The following is a 19074-nucleotide window of genomic DNA, read 5'->3' as shown; positions in this document are numbered from 1 at the left end:
ATCTCCACCCCCCCAGCTTCCCCTCCGACCCCCCCACCATGATCTCCGCCCCCAGCTTCCCCTCCGACCCCGACCCCCCATCCCCAGACTTTGATCTTCACCCCCCAGGCCCTACCCCAACCTCCCCCCGACCCTGATCCCTGCCCCCCCAGCTTCCTCCCTACCCCCAGTCTGCAATCTCTGCCCCCGTCCCTGCCCTGACTGGGTTTAACCCCTGGGAAGATGTGGGGCCTCCTGGGCCTGGGCAGAGGCCCTGGAAGTGGAGCTGGGAACCTCAGGACTCTGATCCAGCTGGGGCCGAGGCTGGTTCTGCGCCAAGGCCTGGCTCTGTGGTTCCCAAACCGCTCGCTCCTGGGGCAGCTCGAAACGAGCCTGGGTCTCCGCCAGCGTTCCCTCTCCCCCGCCCCCCGTGTGACCCATCACCTTCACATCGGTGCACACAACAAACTTCATGGGGTGGGGGTGGGGCTGAGGGGTTCAGAGTGTGGGAGGGGGCTCAGGGGTTTGGGGTGCAGGGGGGGTGCTCAGGGGCTACGGCAGGGAGAGAGGACTCCCCCCTGCGCTCTCTCCCCACAGCAGCAGCACCTGGGCTAGGGGGGAGAGGTGCCTCTCCCCGGCACGGCAGCTCTGGGGTTGGGGCTGCAGGGTAGGCGGGTTGGGGGCCAGGCTAGGTGGGGGCCAGGGAAGGGGCACCCCTCCCCCGGCTGCAGCAGGACCCCAGATGGGTTTCTTGAGCACCCGTAGGGCACTAGATAGGCTGCTGCGCGGCCACGCAGCTTACAGGGAACTTCGGTCTTTGGGCCATCGGTGCCGCTCAGCTCATCTACAGATTTGCCTGGTTTTACAACAGGCTACATAAAAAGCACTAGCGAAGTCAGTACAAACTAACATTTCCTACAGACCATGACTTGTTTCTATGTACTGTGCACTGACACGATTCCCATTGATTTGTTTTATAATGATACGGTACCTGAGTATCCCTAGGGTACCCGACCCCCTGGGCGAGAACCATTGAACAAAGGGATCCCTGTGCCTGCCCAGGCAGGTTAAAAACAGCCCTCCGCTGGCTGGGCCTGAGCCCCCCAATCCCTGCCTGCTCTGCAGGGCCCTTCCCGAAGATCTTTCAATAGCAAGCGTTGCTGGTGCCCCTCCCGCAGTGGAGCTGGTAGTGAGAATTGCCACACGTCAGCGCACCGGTCCTTCCCCTTGCTGAGCCCGCCTGGTGTTTGCTGGGCATGAGTACCAAAGCGGCAGGATTTACCTGCCTGAGCGCCTGGCTGGCTGCACTCCATTTGCTGATCCAAAATGCAAGTTACTGTCTCTTTTCACCCTGCGCCTTGCAGGCCTTTCCGGTGCGCGGCTGGTCGCCGCTACAGCAGACTGGCACCTCCAGGCTGCAGAGTGCGTATGACTATGGCAAACAGACCCACCTTGCAGGCCTGGACCTCAAACCCTGTGCGTGGCCCAGGCAGCACTGGGCCGGCCCACACCTGCGAAGCTGCAGCACATTGGGCAGTTACTCTCCAGCAGTGGCGCTGGCTGAGGCGCCCTGGGCACATACAGCATCTCTAGCTCTTTGGGCAGGGTTTGACACCTGCTCTGGCAAACAGGGAGGGGGCCAGTTTGCTGCCCCTCCCCTCTAACTTGTGGGTTGTCTCTTGGGGTGGGTGCCTAGGCTGCTCCTCCCCACCCACCTTCTCTCTGTTCTTACCTGCCAATCCCCCGGCTCTGCCATATCTGCCCGCTCTCCTCTCGGCCAGGCACTCATCCTTGTCCAGCAGCCGAAAGGCCACCCAGCATCGCTTGTCACGCTGCCCGTCTCCAGCGAGATTGGCATAGCCCGCTCCCTGCTGGGGGAGAAGCTGAGAGACTCTGGTGCTGGGCATCCGTACACAGCCCTCCCAGCCACCACAACTGCCAGGCTGGGTCAGAGCAGGGCTCCGCCTGGCTGTTTCCTGCCGCCAACGGTGGCCCACCCCAGCTGCTTCAGAAGATAGAGCCCCATAGATGGCAGTAATGGGGCAACTGGACTCGGGGCACTTCCTCCAATGCTCCCAGTTGCGGTTGGCTCGTGCCCTAAAGCAGGAGGGTTCCTCTCCCTCCCAAGCGCTCGTTTGGTTTTCATATTTACTCATATCTCTGGATCTCCTTTTCCATGGAAACATCTGAGTCCCTTTTGGATCCTGCTGAAGTCTTGGCCTCACTGCCATCATGTGGCAGAGAGTTCCCATGGCTAATCCTGCACTGAAAGAACAGACATGTCCTTTGACCGTCTGTGAACTCGCTGCTTCTCCATGCACTGACAGCCTGCCCGAGAGCAGCGGCCCTGCCCCTCATTGGGTATTTTATCACATCTCCTGGCCCAAGGATTCAGTTTCTCCACAGAGGTGGGGTCCTCCTCCCCTGGCCAGTACTAACGCCTGGCCTCCAGGGGGCGGCCCAGAGGCTGTTTTAACACAGGCCTTTGGGGTGTGACTTGTGCAGCTGAAGCTGCAGTGGGGCTGAAGGCAGCAGAATGACCTGCCCTGAAGTGTGGCTGGGCCCCACCTCCTGACCACGCTGGTCAGCGCAGCACAGGCCCTTGCAGGGGGAAGGCTCCTGCTGAAGCAGCAGCACTTCCTGTAGCCCACCACCTCCCACCCACGTACTGACCTGCATCCCAGCAGAGGCTGCTGGACGTGGGGGCTGGTGTAACTCCCTGTCCCAGCCTGGCCTCCTGCACCCCGGGGCATGCTGGCTGAGAGGTGCCTGATCACGCACCCTTGCCTGCAGCAGCCAGGGGGTCTGGCAGGAGCACATGGCCCAGCCCCTGATACCAGGCTAAGGAGCCTCCTGCCTGTGCCAGCCCGGCTGGGTCAGTGCCAGAGCCATCAATGGCGGCACTGGAAAGGCCGTCCGTACTGCCACGGCTGCCGCAGGGTGCGAGCCAGGTGGGGCCTGCTTGCTGGCTCCCGTGGCCAAGCGGGAAGCTGCGATGAGCCCGCCCCCGCTGCTTGGCCCTAGCGTGGGGCCCTCTCATTGAGCCGCGGGACAGAACAGGACCTCCAGAGGCCATTAGTCCAGTCCCCTGCCCTCAAGGCAGGGCGAAGTGTTTGCCTCTCTGCACTGACCCATTCCCCCTACACCCCCCCAGCCGGCCGGCTCGGCATGCAGTCGCTGCGGGCAGAGGTCAGCATGGGACCGCTGGGTTTGACAGCAGCCAGGCTCTCAGAGGGGCCGGGGGCAGGGGAGCGTTTGGCACAGTCTTTCCCCCCTCCCCCAGCGCCACGAGGGGGCTGTGATGTCACGGCTGGAGCACCCTCAGGCTGCTGCTGATCAGAATCAGTGCCAGGGCCCTACTGCTAGCTCGGGGCCTGCCCCCTCCAGCCCCCCGCTAATCACACAGCACACACACCCGCTCTGTGTCCAAATGGCATTTTATCTTTCAGCATGAAAGATTTTCACAGTATCAAAAGTAAATAATTAAAAAAACCAGAGAAGCCAATCTGGCCGTGGCTGGTTGCGCAGCACGATCCCTGCGCAGGTGGGGCGAGGGCAGCGGCACCTTTCCAGCCGCCTGCAGGCTGGCAGACCGGGGTAGCACCAGAAATCGTGGTCAAGAGATCGGCAGTTTGTTTCCGTTGCAGCTCACTAAGGGGTAGGTTGGTGTGGGGAACGCAGGGCATGTGTGCGGGGCGGGGGACCCACTGCCTGTCCGTCCCTCTGCCCTTCAGCACACATATGCTAAGAACAGACTAGGGGGGCGCAGCTTGGTCAGCCAGAGCCCCCAGCCCGCCCTGGCTCCCACTCCTGTCACATAGGAGTCAGACTGGGATTATGGTACAAGCAGGGGCCCCGGTGGGCCAGGGATTCACCAGAACCCAGCAAGCTGCCGAGGGTGGAGCCACATGGTGGAGCCCTGGTGTATCTGCACAGGGCAGGAAGAGCCGTCATGGAGCAGGTGGCAGAGCTCAGGCTGCGTTCTAGGGGGCGTTCTACCCCTGCTGGGCTGCCTGGCACCCTCTTTTCCCCCAGCCCCAGTGCCGCTTGGCCCAAGCTGGGCGGGGAGGTGGAGTGCACGTGCTGCTCCCTGGGGTAGAGAAAGCCCCCAGCCCGTCCTGGGCATCCCTTACCCCCGGCTCCATGAGCTCAGGCGCCCAAGCCCTGCTTTAGAAGGGCTGGGCTGGGCAACATGCCCATCAGAACCTCACCCTGTACTTGGGGGGCGGGGGGAGGGGAACAGGTATTGCCCCCTGAGCCGGCCTGGCAGCCTGACGTGCACAGGCCCACTCGGCCATAGGGTTGGCCAGAGGAAGAGCTAGGCACAGCCCAGCTGGTACCAACCACGTCCCTCCCCCGGCTCCCGGAAGTGCTGCTGTGGGTGCCCGCTGCCCCTGGCCGGGCATGCCCCTTTGGGAACCCGAGAGCAGTGAGCACATGGGCTGGTGCAGGGGGGGCGGGGAGGGCTGCTGCTGGGGAGAGCAGTTCTAGGGCGGTGGGGGCAGCGCCCGCAGGCTGGGGGCCCCGGCCCGTCTGCAGGTGCTGCTGGGCTAACGGAACACTGCAATGTGCTCGTTATGGTGCAGCGTGCCCCTCCAGCCAGGAGAGGTGCTCAGGGCCTGCAGCTGCATTGTGACTGGAGGCGGAGGGGCCAGGAGAGGACTGAACTCAGCCCCTAGGCAGAGTGGAAGTTGCAGCTCCTGCCTGAGGCCCAACCCCTCAGCCAGGCTGAGACACAGGGGGTCAGCTGGACCCCTCAGGGAGCTGCAGGAAGGTGGGTATCTCCTGTGACAGGCTGCCAGGGCAACTGAGCTGGGTGGGGGGGAGGGCTTAGGGTGTCCCATGAAGCCAGGAACAAACAACAAAAAAAGTTGGGTTTTTTAAATAAAATAAAAAATTAAAAAGTTCTTTATTAGGTCCAGCATGGTCCTTTCCCCCGGCTGCGCGCCAGGCTGGCACGGGGGGCTGCCCACTGGCGCTGGCAGGCTCCCTGCACATCACCAACGGAGTGCTGGGAGAAGAGAAAATCCCGTAGAGGGACCAGGTGGGGGGGGGGGGGGGGGCGGCCTGAGCCGGGGGGGCCCCCGCCCCCCCCCGCCCAAGAGCTGTGACTGGCTGGGGAGGTGCAGGTGTGACAGGCCCAGGGCGAAGGGGTTCCACATTCACAGGAAGAGGAACCCACAGAGAAAACAAAAGGGGCCCCCCAGCAGGGGGAGGGGCACAGTGAGGCGAGTGTCTGTGAGTGCTGAGGGGCGGCACAGGTCCCCTCGCACGCACTGGGGCTCCCCCCACACCTCACTGAGCTGCACTCGAAGTGGTTTTCTTCAGGGTGAAGTTGGTCCAGTTCACGGCCACTTTCTGCCGAGTTTGCTTAGCAGAATCCAGACAGAACCTGGGGAGGGGGAAGAGAGAATCAGGGAAAGAGCAGAGACAGTAACCGCTCCCTGCCCCCCACAGGGCCAGTGCCCAACACATCCACACAACCCCCCCACCCCAAGCCAGGGCTTCTACCCTCCCCACCCTAGCCAGAGCAGGCAAGGTCCCATGGGAGAAAAGTCAAGGGATAAAGGAGCCCAGGAGAAGCGGCAGTTTCTCAAAGAGACAATATTAAAAGTACAACTGCCAACTATCCCGAGCGAAGGAGAGTCAGGAAGAACGGTCAGAGGCCACAAGGAGCCCTTTAACGACCTGAAAATCAAAAAGGAAACGTACAAAAGAACAGCACGAGCACGCAGCGACAAAATCAGTTACACCTGGCAAGGGACAGACAAGACATAAGAGGCTCTATAAATACATTGGGGCAAGAGAAAGATGAAGGAAAGCATAGATCCTCTCCTGCGGAAGGAGGGGGGCGGGATGAGCTCAGAACTGATGACTTCAAGGGGTGGAGGTGTTTACTGCCTGCTTTGCTTCCGTCTTCATTAAAAAGGTTAATGATGACCAGACACTCGACACAATGAACACAGCAAGGGGGCAGAACACAAGCTCAGATAGGGAAAGACCAGGTTAGAGAATATTTAGACAAGCTGAACGTATTTGAGTCAGCAGGGCCTGGGGAAATTCACCCCAGGTTTCTTTAGGAACAAGTGTGCGGATAAAGCCTTTTCTTGTAACCATATGGTCAGGCCTAAGGCCTTTGTCTGCAGCCAGATTAAGAGAGCAGCAGCCATGAGCTACGAATCAGGAAGTCACATCCCCACATTCCATCTACAGGACATTAAAACAAGGTCCTAGCCGGCTGTTTAGGAGGAGACCCCGTCCTAATGGCCCCCACCATCACCAGATAAATAACAGATCTTAAGATGGTTAAAGAAAACTTAGTTTGATAGCATCTGCCTGGCAAGAAACCACTTATTATAGAATCATAGAATATCAGGGTTGGAAAGGACCTCAGGAGGTCATCTAGTCCAACCCCCTGCTCAAAGCAGGACCAATCCCCAACTAAATCATCCCAGCCAGGGCTTTGTCAAGCCTGACCTTAAAAACCTCTAAGGATGGAGATTCCACCACCTCCCTAGGTAACCCATTCCAGTGCTTCACCACCCTCCTAGTGAAATAGTGTTTCCTAATATCCAACCTAGACCTCCCCCACTGCAACTTGAGACCATTGCTCCTTGTTCTGTCATCTGCCACCACTGAGAACAGCCGAGCTCCATCCTCTTTGGAACCCCCCTCAGGTAGTTGAAAGCAGCTATCAAATCCCCCCTCATTCTTCTCTTCTGCAGACTAAATAAGCCCAGTCCCCTCAGCCTCTCCTTATAAGTCATGTGCTCCAGCCCCCTAATAATTTTCGTTGCCCTCCGCTGGACTCTCTCCAATTTATCAACATCCTTCTTGTAGTGTGGGGCCCAAAACTGGACACAGTACTCCAGATGAGGCCTCACCAATGTTGAATAGAGGGGAATGATCACGTCCTTCGATCTGCTGGCAATGTTCCTACTTGTACAGCCCAAAATGCCATTAGCCTTCTTGGCAACAAGGGCACACTGTCGACTCATATCCAGCTTCTCGTCCACTGTAACCCTTAGGTCCTTTTCTGCAGAACTGCTGCCTAGCCATTCGGTCCCTAGTCTGTAACAGTGCATGGGATTCTTCTGTCCTAAGTACAGGACTCTGCACTTGTCCTTGTTGAACCTCATCAGATTTCTTTTGGCCCAATCCTCTAATTTGTCTAGGTCCCTCTGTATCCTATCCCTACCCTCCAGCGTATCTACCACGCCTCCCAGTTTAGTGTCATCTGCAAACTTGCTGAGGGTGCAATCCACACCATTCTCCAGATCAGTAATGAAGATATTGAACAAAACTGGCCTCAGGACCGACCCTTGGGGCACTCCGCTTGATACCGGCTGCCAACTAGACATGGAGCCATTGATCACTATCCGTTGAGCCCGACGATCTAGCCAGCTTTCTATCCACCTTATAGTTCATTCATCCAGCCCATACTTCTTAAACTTGCTGGCAAGAATACTGTGGGAGACCGTATCAAAAGCTTTGCTAAAGTCAAGGAATAACACATCCACTGCTTTCCCCTCATCCACAGAGCCAGTTATCTCATCATAGAAGGCAATTAGGTTAGTCAGGCACGACTTCCCCTTGGTGAATCCATGCTGACTGTTCCTGATCACCTTCCTCTCCTCTAAGTGCTTCAGAATTGATTCCTTGAGGACCTGCTCCATGATTTTTCCAGGGACTGAGGTGAGGCTGACAGGCCTGTAGTTCCCCGGATCCTCCTTATCAATAGTTGTGGTTGTGAAATCCTCATTTCTTTATGGTCCCCACTTCCCTATGGTTTGTCTGTATGATCTGTCTGGTTCTTTGATTGTTTCTGTCTGTTAAGTAATTAATTTTGCTAGGTATAAATTAATGAAGGTGGTGGGGTAGGATTGGTTAGAGAATTTTGTTACAATGTTAGGATTGGTTAGTAACATTTTAGTAAAATGACTGATTAAGGTACAGCTAAGCAGGACTCAAGTTTCACTATGTAAACTGGGGTCCAAAAGGAAGTTCTTTGGGAACCAACTCCAGGACCCAGCCCCAGGATCGGAGCTGCCAGACCTCAACACACTGCCAATGACACCGTGCAGAAACTGGAATCCCCCAGATGGGTCTGATCCTGATCCTGACTGGCCACCAAGAAAAGTTCCTCTCTCTTATTGGGAGTGGTGAGCACTGTGTGTGTAGCGTGTGCCGTCTGCTTTGGTGATTGTTAATAAATAGAGGTTAAGTAGGATATTACTGTGTGAGGCTCTTTCACTGGTAAAAGACCCTGTAAACCCGAAAAAGATGAAGCCCGGAGCCCACAGGGAAAGGGTGTTTGCCCGGAGCCCACGGAGGGGTAAAGTTCAGTGCCTTGCGCCTGGAACCCTAGGAACTGGGCAGAGGTGCAATGTCCTAGAGTGTTCAAATGACAGAGACTTTTGTGCGGGTAACATTAGCCTGAGCCATCTTGGAACCAAGCAATTACTGTATCTTCAGGAATACGTGGAGGCCAGGTGAGGGCCCAGAGAACTGGAGATGAGCAAACACAGCACCTCTCTTCCAAAAAGGGAACACAGAGGCCCTGGGAAAGTACAGACCACTCAGCCAAACTTCAATTCCTGGAAGGTATTAGAACAAATTACTAAACAATCCATTTGGGAGCACCTAGAGGATAACAAATTATAAGGAACAGCCAGTGTGGATTTGTCGAGAACAAATCATGTCAATCCAACCTCATCTTCTTCTTTGACAGGGTCACTAGCCTAGCGGATGGGGGGAAGCCGTAGACGTGATACCTTGATTTTAGCAAGGCTTGTGACACAGTCCCACATGACATTCTCATGAGCAAACTAGGGCAATGTGGGCTAGAAGGTGGGTGCACAACTGGCTGAAAGACTGGACTCAAAGAGGAGTTATCAACGATTTGCTGTGAAACTGGGAGGGCGTCTCTAGTGGGGTCCCGTGTGGGTCAGCCCTGGGTCCGGCACTATTCATGATTTTCATTCATGACTTGGATAACAGAGTGGAGAGTATGCACATAAAATGTGTGGCTGACACCAAGCTGGGAGGGGTTGCAAGCACTTTGGCGGACAGGATTTGAATTCACAACGCCCTTACAAATTTGGAATTGGTCTGAAATCACAAGGTGAAATTCACTAAAGACAAGTGCCAAGTACTTCACGTAGGAAGGAAAAATCAAACGCCCAGCTACAAAGCGGGGAATAACTGGCTACACAGTAGTGCTGCTGACAAGGATCTGCTGGCTATAGCGGAGGCAGTTGCGAAAAAGGCTCTCATCCTCCTGGGGGTGTATTAACAGGAGTGTCGTACGTAAGCCAAGGGAGGTAACTGTCCCGCTCTACTGAGCACTGGGGAGGCCCCAGCTGGAGTGCGGTGTCCAGTTCTGGGTGCCGCACATTAGGGAAGATGTGGATCAATAGGAGGGAGTCCAGCTGAGAGCAACAAAAATGATCAAAAGTTTAGAAACCCTGCCCTGTGAGGAACGGTTAAAACAGTGGGCGTGTTTAGTCTGGAGAAGAGACGGCGGGGGGCTGATACCAAGAGGGGGCTATGACAAAGCGGATGGGGCTCAGTTGGTCTCCATGTCCACTGACGGTAGGAAGGGAGACCGGGGTTAGCTCTTCGGAGACTCCTGAGTACGCCTACACTGTGAGAAAAGGCCTGCAGCACGGCACAGCTGACAGCCTCCCAGGCTAGTGTAGGCGGCCGGGCTTGGGCTGGAGCCTGGCCTCTGGGACCCTCCTCCCACATGGAGTCCCGGGGGCAGGAATGCCCCTCCCCCAGCCCCACTCTCCCAGAGAGCTGCAGGCTGGTCTCACCTCTTGAAGTACTCTACTTCTCGGTCCGTCTCGTCCATCTCGACCCCATCCATGTCTTTGGGCAGGAACACGTCATCTAGCAAAGCAGTGGCACATGGTCAGCAAAGGCTCCAGGCGCCAAGGACGCCCCCCTCAGCACCAGGGGCCCGCGCTGCCGCCTGGCACAGCCTACTTGGAGCAAAGAGCAATGGACAGACACCATGGGGGGCGGGGCAGGGCAGGGGGAGAGGGGGGCAGAGCCAGGGTACATCACCGCTGACCCGTCTCCACTACAGCCCTATGGCGACACAGCTCCATGGCTTGGGGGGTGTGGCGCAGCCACACTGACCTGACACCCCCCCCCCCCGCCCCCATGTGCTGAGTCAACAAGAGAGCTTCGCCCTCACCACAGCGCTCAGCAGCGCAGCGACGCAGGACGACAAGCTGGAGCTGGGACAAGGTCACTGCTGAGCAGAGGGACCGCGCAGGGGACTCACCGATGGACGTGTTGGATTTCTCCATCCTGCTCCTGCTCTTCCTGCTCTTGCCCTTGGGCTGGGGGGAGCTGCCCAGGGTGGCGGGGTGGGGGGGCTGCCGGTCCCCAGCAGCAGGGGGAGGTGACTGCATCAGCTCCGGTTGCTCTGCTTTGCCCTCGCCCCTCCGGCCTTTCCACTCGCTGCTCCTCTCCTTCTCGGGCCTGGAACTGCTGCAGCCCCAGCCCTGCCCCTTGGCGCTCTCCGCTGGCTCCACACAGCCACTCCCCCTCCGCAGCGTGGGCACTCCTCCAGGCTTCGAAGGGTGCTTGGCTCCCAGCACCAGCCCCTTCGAGCTGGGACTCTCCAGCACGGCCTGGGCGCTGGGCACCGCGGTGCCTTCCCCCTTCTTCGCCTGGCAGCTCTGTCGCTTGTTCTTCCTCGGCCTGCCCCCCACCGGGGCCTGCTCCTGCTGCTCCAGGCCCTTGGCCGGTGCCACCTCCTTGCACTCCAAGCCGGGCCCGCCGCTCTCCTGGGCACAGTCTGTCGGCTGGGGGGACTGGACCCAGATCATCCGGGAGAGGTTGGGAACCGCGCTCAGGCGCTTCACCACCCCGTTCTCGGCCTGCGGCGGCCCCTCCCCGGGGCCCTCTCCCCAGCGGGGGCCCAGCTCGCTCCGCAGAAGCATGTGGTTCTTGGGGGAGCCCAGGCTCAGAGGGGAGAGATCCAGGTCGATCTCCTGCAGGCCCGAGGACCCGTTGAGGTGGGACAGCAGAGTCTTCTGCTCCAGCACGGCCGCCTTCTTGGGGAAGTCAGCGACGTCCAGGTTGAGGTCGTAGACGCTGAAGCTGGCACGGATGGAGTCCTTAATGGTGTTCTTGATCTCCTGCAGCCGGCTGCTGAGGAAGCTGTTCACCCGCTCCAGCTCCAGCTGGGGCCACTCCAGGAGCTTCTCCTCCGCCAGCTCCCTGTCCTGGCCACCCGGAGGGCCGCGCGCCACCCGCTTCTGGGCCTCCGCCTCCAGCTGGGCTTTCTCCTTCTCCTGGAACAGGCAAGGTGGTGGGCCAAGGTCAGATGTTCTCAGGGGGCAGGAGAGATGCCCAGCGGGCTGGCACGCCCCGGGCCTGGGGCGGCAAACCCAAGCACTGCTGCGCAGCCCAGCTCAGCCTGTAGCAAGCACAGCCGGGGCCCCGTATGCCCTGCTCCGGCACGGCCGCCCACCAGCTCAGGCCTGTGGGAGACTGTTCCTGGCTGGCACAGGCTGCACCACGTCTGCACCGCAGCACCCAGCCACAGGCCAGTGGCTGATTTCCAGCTCCCAGAACAAGGGGGGCCCTGGCCCGCAGCGGGACCCGGCACATGCTGGGGAGACCCCGTGTGGGAGAGGTGCCCAGGGCCCTACAAAGAGCCAGAGCAGTTCCCGACAGGCCCCGGGGGAGGGCGCTGAGCACAGGGAAAGCTTCTGGGGGGGGGAGGGCAGAGCCTCATGGGGGTGATACCCAGTTCCAGCCTCCCAGTTAGGGTGGGTGGGGCTGGGCCTCAAGGCCTTTCCCAGCTCTGGCGTCTGTCGAACCCTCTGGTGCTATTCCAGGGGCTCGGGGCCAGGGCCTTACCAAGGGAAGACGGGACCCAAGGCGGCTCTGACCCCCGCTGGGCCAGGTCTGGAACAGCACATTCCCCTCCCCCCATCCTCACCTTCTTCTTCTGCTTGTGCCGGGCCCGCTTGGCGGCCTTGGCGCTGTTCAGGGGCTTGGGCTCCGAGCTGTTGATGTAGTCCAGGAGCTCGTCCACGTCTCTGTGATCCACGGCCGGCTCCCCCGAGCTGCTGCTGTGGCCCACCTTCTGTGGCAGCTCCTCCTTCCTCTTGGTGAGACGGGAGCGCAGCTTCTCCCGGATCTCGGCATAGTTCCGGCTCGTGGGGGCCGCAGGGGGCTGCAGAGAGAGCCTGGGCTGCTACTGTCCTGCCCGGCACAGATGGACGCTGTTCCCCGGCCCCTTCCCACCCTCTGCTTATGGGGCTGCCCCACCCATAGCTCATTGCTGAAGGCAGCATGGTTCCTAGTCTGCCAAGGAGAGCTGCCAGGCTGAGACAGAGGGGCCCTGGGGGCTGGGACTGAGAGGCGCTGGCCGAGCTGCAGGGGCAGGGACAGTGTCAGATGGAGATGAACTGGCTGCTGCCGGGTGGCTCTCCAGGGTTGGACTAGCAGAGGGGGGCGGTCAGGCCTGTGGGGGACACGTGCCCACAGCCCAGCGGCCGGGTGCCTGTGCTCTCGGCACGGCAGTCTCCCGAGCGCCCGTCTCAGCGGGAGCTCGGCCCATGGCCAGCAAGCCCAGCGCAATGGCTCACTTACCGCGTTGTGGCCGAAGAACTCACAGTAGCAGCAGTCACAGAATTTCCCGTCTTTCTGGTTGGTGGAGGAGGAGGTGCAGGAGCTGCGCTCGGAGCTGCTGTCCTCATCCTCCCCGAGCCCCTCGTCCGCCTCGCACGACTGTGGCGGGTGGCAGCTGGTACCATTGGGGAACTTGTGTCCTTTGCACACGGGGTCCCTGGGGGAAGGGAGGAAGGAAGGTAGCGGGAAGGCAGACCCAGGGCAGTGAGGCACTGGGGGCTGCAGCCGAGCCAGGCTCAGACAGTGCTGCCAAAAGGGGCAGGCCCCTCCCACATCCCAGAACTGCGTGGGGGCGCCTTGCGGGGGAGGGAAGGCCCCAGGGCAGGCGGCCCACACCCCCCAGGCGTTCTACTGACACTGACTGGCTTGTTTAATCGGCTGGGACGGGACCCCTGCGCTGCTCCCTGGGATCCCAAGCCCTTTGGCAGGGCAAAGGCTCACCGAGCATACCAGGAAACCAGACCCGGAGTCGGGGGGGTGCAGCTAGAACCCAGCTGCCTGCACTACATGCCCCACCCACCATGGACCCCACTCCCACGCTCTCTGCTGCCCCTCCCCAGGTGGGCTGGGGCTCCCTGCCGACAGCCATCCCCAGGGAAGAACCCAATGCTCCAGCCCACTGCAAGGGGCCAGGGCAGGCGGCTGCGAACAGCTAGTCCTTGGGCTCCTGGCCGTGCCCGTGACAGGCCTAGGTCTCTGAGCCGAGGGGGGTGAGTTCCCGAACTGCAGGAGAAACAGGCAGCGAAGGCTGCGTCCGCCTCGCAGACAGAACTGTCAGGGTCGGAGAGGCCCTGGAGCCTCAGGGCTGTGCGGTGCTGGAGTCAGACCATCTCTGTGAGGAGCCCTTCTGCCCCCCGAGGGCTGGTCCCTTGGGATGGGGACGTGGCAACTGGAGCTTGGCAGGGCCCCTGGCTCATGCTAGCGCCCCCAGAACACCAGGGGCATTGCACCAGCCTCAGGCAGGCAGAGACCCTCTCACCTGTTAGTGCTGGGCATCTGGTGCGGGGCAGCTGGTGGCACCAGGGAGCCGCTGCAGTGCCCATTGCAGGGGTGGGCACAGCCTGAAAGCGGAGGTGGCATCTTCAGAAGCGGCACGTTGGCGGGGGGCAGGTGAGGGCTCTTGCAGGAGGCCTGGCCGTGCGAGAGGGTGCCAGCAGGAGGGGACTCGGCAGCGGCTGTGTGGGGGCTGGGTGCAGGGACCGGAGCTGCCTGCGGTGAGGTGTTTGGGTGGGCGGGTGACTGCTTGGTGGAGATCAGCGCCGGTGGCTGGGAGGGGAGCCCCGTGGGGCTGTTGGGAGGAGCGGCGAGGTCCGGGTGCCGGTGATGGTCCAAGGAGTGGAAGGCCTCACCTGCAGACAGGCAGGATGAGAGATGGGTCAAGCACGTGCCCAGCAGCACCAGCCTGTCCCAGCCCAGCATGCAGGCAGGGGAGCGCCCATGCGCACGCAGAGCCCAGCAGGACCCCAGGTTCTGCTCGCCCCCAGCACAGGAGCAGAAAGAACAGGGGCTTCCTCCCCGAGGGCTTCCACCATCCCCGGCCCTCGAGCACATGGCCCATGCTCTGACCCTGGCCCAGCACGCTGGGCTGCAGAGGGCCCTCCTGCGTCCTCACTGCTGCCAGGACTGGGCAACAAATTGGCAGATGGAATTCAATGTTGATAAATGCAAAGTAATGCACATTGGAAAACATAATCCCAACTATACATATAAAATGCTGGGGTCTAAATTGGCTGTTACCACTCAAGAAAAAGACCTTGGAGTCATTGTGGAGAGTTCTCTGAAAACATCCACTCAATGTGCAGTGACAGTCAAAAAAGGGAACAGAATGTTGGGAATCATTAGGAAAGGGATAGATGGTAAGACAGAAAATACCATGTTGCCTCTATATAAATCCATGGTATGCCCACATCCTGAATACTGCGTGCAGATGTGATCGCCCCATCTCAAAGAATATATATTGGAAATGGAAAAGGTTCCAAAAAGGGCAACAAAAATGATTAGGGGGATGGAACGGCTGCCGTATGAGAAGAGATGAAGAAGACTGGGACTTTTCAGCTTGGAAAAGAGAAGACTAAGGGGAGATATGGTAGAGGTCTATAAAATCATGAGTGGTGTGGAGAAAGTAAATAAGGAAGTGTTATTTACTTCTTCTCATAACACAAGAACTAGGGGTCACCAAATGAAATTAATAGGCAGCAGGTTTAAAACAAACAAAAGGAAGTATTTTTTCACACAACACAGTCAACCTGTGGAACTCCTTGCCAGAGGAGGTTGTGAAGGCCAAGACTATAACAGGGTTCAAAAAAGAACTAGATAAGTTCATGGAGGATAGGTCCATCAATGGCTATTAGCCAGGATGGACAGGGATGGTGTCCCTAGCCTCTGTTTGCCAGAAGCTGGGAATGGGCGACAGGGGATGGATCACTTGATGATTCCCTGTTCTGTTCATTCCCTCTGGGGCACCTGGCATTGGCCACTGTCGGAAGACAGGAGACTGGGCTAGATGGAGCTTTGGTCTGACCCAGTCTGGCCGCGCTTATGACTGCTCCCTGCTGGCAAGGGGACTTTCTCAGCCCAGCGAGCTCCTCCCAGCCACAGGCAGAGGACACAGCTGCATCTGCACACGCAGCTGGCTGGGGAGGGGCCTGGCCCAGCAGCTTCCACACTCTCCAGGACTCTTCATCCTCCAGCAGGGAGAAAGGGCCCTGCTCGGGCAGGGCCTTGGGCCTGCCATGCTCTTCTCCCCCTCCACGGGCAACCCGAGAGCCCCTGGGAGAAGGGCTTTACCGCCGGCTGGCTGGGGAGAGCAGGCAGGGGGTGGGGGCTGGGAGGGGCAGTGCCAAGGAGCCCCAAGCCACGGCGCAGCTGCCCCGCCCCTGCCACGCGTACACACCTGGCGGGGTGGGCCTGCGGCACATGCTCTTGAACTGCTTGGGAAGCGTCTTACAGAAGTCGAGTGAGGTAGGCAGAGGCAAACCGGGGGCAGCCCCGCTGGAAGCTGTAGGGACGGCGTGGCTGTAGGGACAGGACTTGAGCCCGGGCGCCGCAGCAGGAGCCTGGCCGATGCACTCCGGAGCCAGCGGGAGGCTGGGGTGCTTGTCACCTGAAACGGAGTCAGCGCTGGAGACGGCTTCTCCTGTGCAGAGCCCGGCCTGGGCCAGCACTGGAGACTCCGGGACGGCTCCGAAGCAGAGCGCACATCGCTCCCCCCAATACCCGACTGGCAGTGGCTGCAGCCTTGGGGTGCAGCAAGGGAGGATACAGCCCCCCGTGTACCCTGGGCACCAAGGCCATGCGCTCCCTTTTCCCCAGGGGACCCCAGGGGTTCTGCTCTCTAAGGCAGGGCCCCTGGAGGCCAGCCGGCATGGCACTTCACTCAGGCCTGGATCCAGAGATGGCCACTAGCCAGGCTGGGACCCATGTGGCCCTGGGCTGGCCTGGACTCACCTAGTGCAGCAGGGGGCCCCCCTAAGGGGCTGCCCTGCGTGGCTCCGTTGGCATGCTGGGAATTCCAGAGGCCCGACAGTTTGTGAGCAGACAGGAAGGAGCTGGGATCCCAGTCCCCGGAGTTCCCGTGGCACGAGGAGGAGGAAGAGGATGATGAGGAGGAAGATGAGGAGTGGGAGCCACCCCCACAAGACTGGGACTTGCAGGACGTGTGCGATAACGAGACCTGGGAAGAAACTCACAGTGTGAAGCAGCAGGAGACTGAGGAGATGAATCCCCAAACGCTCTGGTTCTAGTCTGGGCTCCCCTGGGCCAGGCCAAGTCCCAACACGCCCCCACCTGTCTTCGCTCACGCAGGGCTCCCTGCTGGGCCTCCACCAGCCAGGGCCGAGCCTGGGCAAGGGGGGCCCATCCTGTGTCTCCCCGTCAGCCTTCAGTGACGGCAGATCCAAGCTACACGTTTGCAGCAGCAGCGCGGCTGGCATGTCGCTCAGAGAGCTCTCCCATTGGTTGCGGGAGCCGTGCCGGAGGCGACGCTCTCCTGCCGATGTAGCGCTGTGCAGCGCGACTCCATTGCTCGGGGGCTGGATTATCCACCCCCCTGGGCGACGCAGTTATACTGACGTAACTCTCTGGTGTAGAGCAGAGTAAGGTCTGGCCCAGACCAGCCAGCTGCACCAGGCGACCGACTGGGTGCCTTTAACCAAGTGCTTCTGTCACTCTTCACCCAGCACAAGAGTGTCCCTGGCGGGGCGTGCGCAGGTGTGAATCCCGGTGATGGAGGCCAGGGCTGCCCAGACCTCAAGTTCCATCGGCCTCGTTTACCAAGGGAAGCGTTAGGGGTGACTAGGTCTCAGCCTGTAAGTGCCTACCTGGAGACCAGACATTTGCTAGTGGGCCCCTCGCTCAGGCAGGGGCAGGTCTAACCCAATCCAAGGGCTGGATGTTGACACTAGACCCATTCAGACTGGAAATAAGGGCCCGTTTTTAATGATGAGAGTAACTGACCATTGGAACAACTTACCAAAGGCTGCGGCAGAGTCTCTGGCCATTCTAAATCCAGCCGGGAGGTCTGCCTAGCAGATCTGCTGTAGGGAGGGTCTGGGGGCAGCTCTCTGGCCTGCGCTGTACCGGGGGTCAGACCAGCTGACCATAATGGTTTCCGTTGGCCTGATGCTGCCAATCCCTGACTGATGGACCCAGAACCAGGCCTAGAGGGGGCAGCTCTGGTGAGGAGCTGAGCCTGCCAAGCCAAGGCACATCTGAGGGTCTGCGGGAGCAGCGAGCCAGTCTTCCCAGCCAGGAGAGGCACGGTGGGGGGGGGGGGGGCGCGGGGGGGCAGAGGCATAAGTCAGTGGCACACTTACTCTTCCAGCTCTGGCCGTACCGTGCCGGGGCCCCTCATGTGCAGCTCTCATGCAATCCTGAACCACCAAATGCCTGCCCTCCCCACCGGCACTACCGGAGCTCCCCCGCTAGGAGAAACCCAGGCGTCAGGTACGTGTACGGGCACTCAGCGAGGGCCAGGGGGGTGCCAGGCTCTGGGGGACCTACAGCTGCCATTGCTGCCACATGGCAATTAGTACCGACTGCTCAGCAGGACCCCCTGCCTCGAGGGGAGCCATGGCCCTAACCAGCATGGCCAGAGGACAGCCGCTGCCTACCGCCAAGGCCTGCTCCTGGACAGCTCGCCTCTCCTCCTCCTCCACACTCTTCCTGCAGCTCTGGCAGATCCACAGCGGCATTTCTCCCAGCAGGTTCTGCACGAGCGTTGGCACGAAGTCTGGAGGCAGCCTCTCGCCCGGGGAGACCAGCCCGTTGTGAGATGGGCCTCCCCAGTCTTTGCGCTCTCGGTGGCATAGCAAGCAACACGTCTGCACGGACTGGTTGGTAGTGGGCAGCACCTGCAGCAGGACACACAGGCGGCAAGTCACTCACAGCTGGGCACAAAGCAGGCATTTGTGCAGGAGGAGGACGGGCCCCGAGGGCCAGCAGGCTGGACCATGCAGCACCTCTGCGAGCCGTGCCCACGGGACGCTGCTCTCCCACTCTGGCACCCCTCACAGATGGGGTGGGGCAGCAGCCTTCGGCATTTAGGGGCTCCCAGGAGTCTGTCATGGCCAGGGCCAGCCCCTTCCCAATAGCTCCCCCCTTCGGCTTGGGCCCAGACGCGCCGGCAGCGCTGAGCGAGAAGAGCTGAGCAGAAGGGGTGACCCTGGGAATACCCATGGGCACGGAGAGGAGACCAACTGGGGTAGGCAGCCAATACCCTGCTTTATAGACACCCCGTCCCCCTGCCCACACCCCTGTTCCCGCCCCAGCTCTTTGTTTGGGGCGGACGGAGGAGCAGGTGTGGCAGGAGCCAGGCCCTCACTGCTCTTTGCATTCTGCCCCGCAGTCCCACCCAGGGCCGGGACCTCCTGCCTGCGCCCACGGCTACTTTACAGACCCCCCACCAGCAGTGGAGAGAAGAGCGCAGAGCTGGGGAGGGGTCCCCCATTGTCTGCCGCTGCACCGGGGCCAGGACAATGAGCCACGTGGTTAACTGCCGCTGCAAAGCAGATGGCGCCTCACACTCAAGGTGAAGCAAAGGGGGCACTGAGAGGGGCCGGGCTTCTCCTGCGGGGAGGGAGAGAGGCAGGCAGGCTCCTAGCTCACCCTGTGCCTCTCGGGGGAGAGCGGGGGGAAGCAAGCGGGGAAAAAGGAGCCCCCCAGGGCAGTGCCAGGCTCCGCCAACGTCACAGCCCCGGGGGGAGCAGGCAGGCAGGGGGCACCTGACAGGAAGGTGAGCAGCAGAGGACATGGGCCGCCGGGAGGGTTGGCTGCCAGCAGAGATGCAAGTCGACGCAGGCTCCGGTGTGCCCTGCCATTGTGTCCCTTGGCGGGACCCCCCAGGGAGGGAGCTAGCGTATTGGGGTGAAGGATGTTCCCCAAGCCCCCTCGTTCCTGGGAGCAGATGCCAGCCAAGGACAGGGCTCCCGGCCACCT

At 60.3% G+C, this 19074-nt stretch overlaps 2 protein-coding genes across 2 annotated transcripts in view; both read right to left on the bottom strand.

Annotated features, from left to right (window-relative positions):
- The window catches only part of DDX41 (DEAD-box helicase 41), a 15729-nt gene extending 13843 nt beyond the window's left edge, over positions 1-1886 (bottom strand). The window contains exon 1 of the mRNA XM_026659340.2: positions 1712-1886. Coding sequence (XP_026515125.1) covers positions 1712-1886 — 175 coding nt within the window. The remainder of the gene's footprint in view (positions 1-1711) is intronic.
- Positions 1887-5086: 3200 nt separating this feature from the next.
- FAM193B (family with sequence similarity 193 member B) lies at positions 5087-17926 on the bottom strand. Its single transcript, XM_024205174.3, has 9 exons — positions 17751-17926; positions 16087-16312; positions 15533-15742; positions 13619-13988; positions 12601-12796; positions 11945-12181; positions 10274-11291; positions 9798-9873; positions 5087-5371 (listed from the first exon to the last, which is right to left on the bottom strand). The coding sequence occupies exons 1-9, from the start codon at positions 17829-17831 to the stop codon at positions 5275-5277; spliced, it is 2511 nt and encodes an 836-aa protein (XP_024060942.2). The 5' UTR covers positions 17832-17926; the 3' UTR covers positions 5087-5274.
- Between the last annotated feature and the right edge of the window lie 1148 nt (positions 17927-19074).

The sequence above is a fragment of the Terrapene carolina genome, unplaced genomic scaffold (genome assembly GCF_002925995.2).
Source record: "Terrapene carolina triunguis isolate 2854851 unplaced genomic scaffold, T_m_triunguis-2.0 Scaffold629, whole genome shotgun sequence".
In the NCBI taxonomy this organism is placed as follows: domain Eukaryota; kingdom Metazoa; phylum Chordata; order Testudines; family Emydidae; genus Terrapene; species Terrapene triunguis.
Note: the sequence above shows the minus strand (reverse complement) of the source record. Positions and strands in the feature narration are given on the sequence as shown.

Coding starts and splice junctions, on each gene's coding strand:
- FAM193B (XM_024205174.3), bottom strand. CDS start 17,831: ATGCCGCTGTGGATCTGCCAGAGCTGCAGGAAGAGTGTGGAGGAGGAG. Junction 12,182..12,600: donor AGTTCTTCGGCCACAACGCG/GTAAGTGAGCCA, acceptor CTCTCTCTGCAG/CCCCCTGCGGCCCCCACGAG. Junction 11,292..11,944: donor GGCACAAGCAGAAGAAGAAG/GTGAGGATGGGG, acceptor TGCCTGTTCCAG/GAGAAGGAGAAAGCCCAGCT.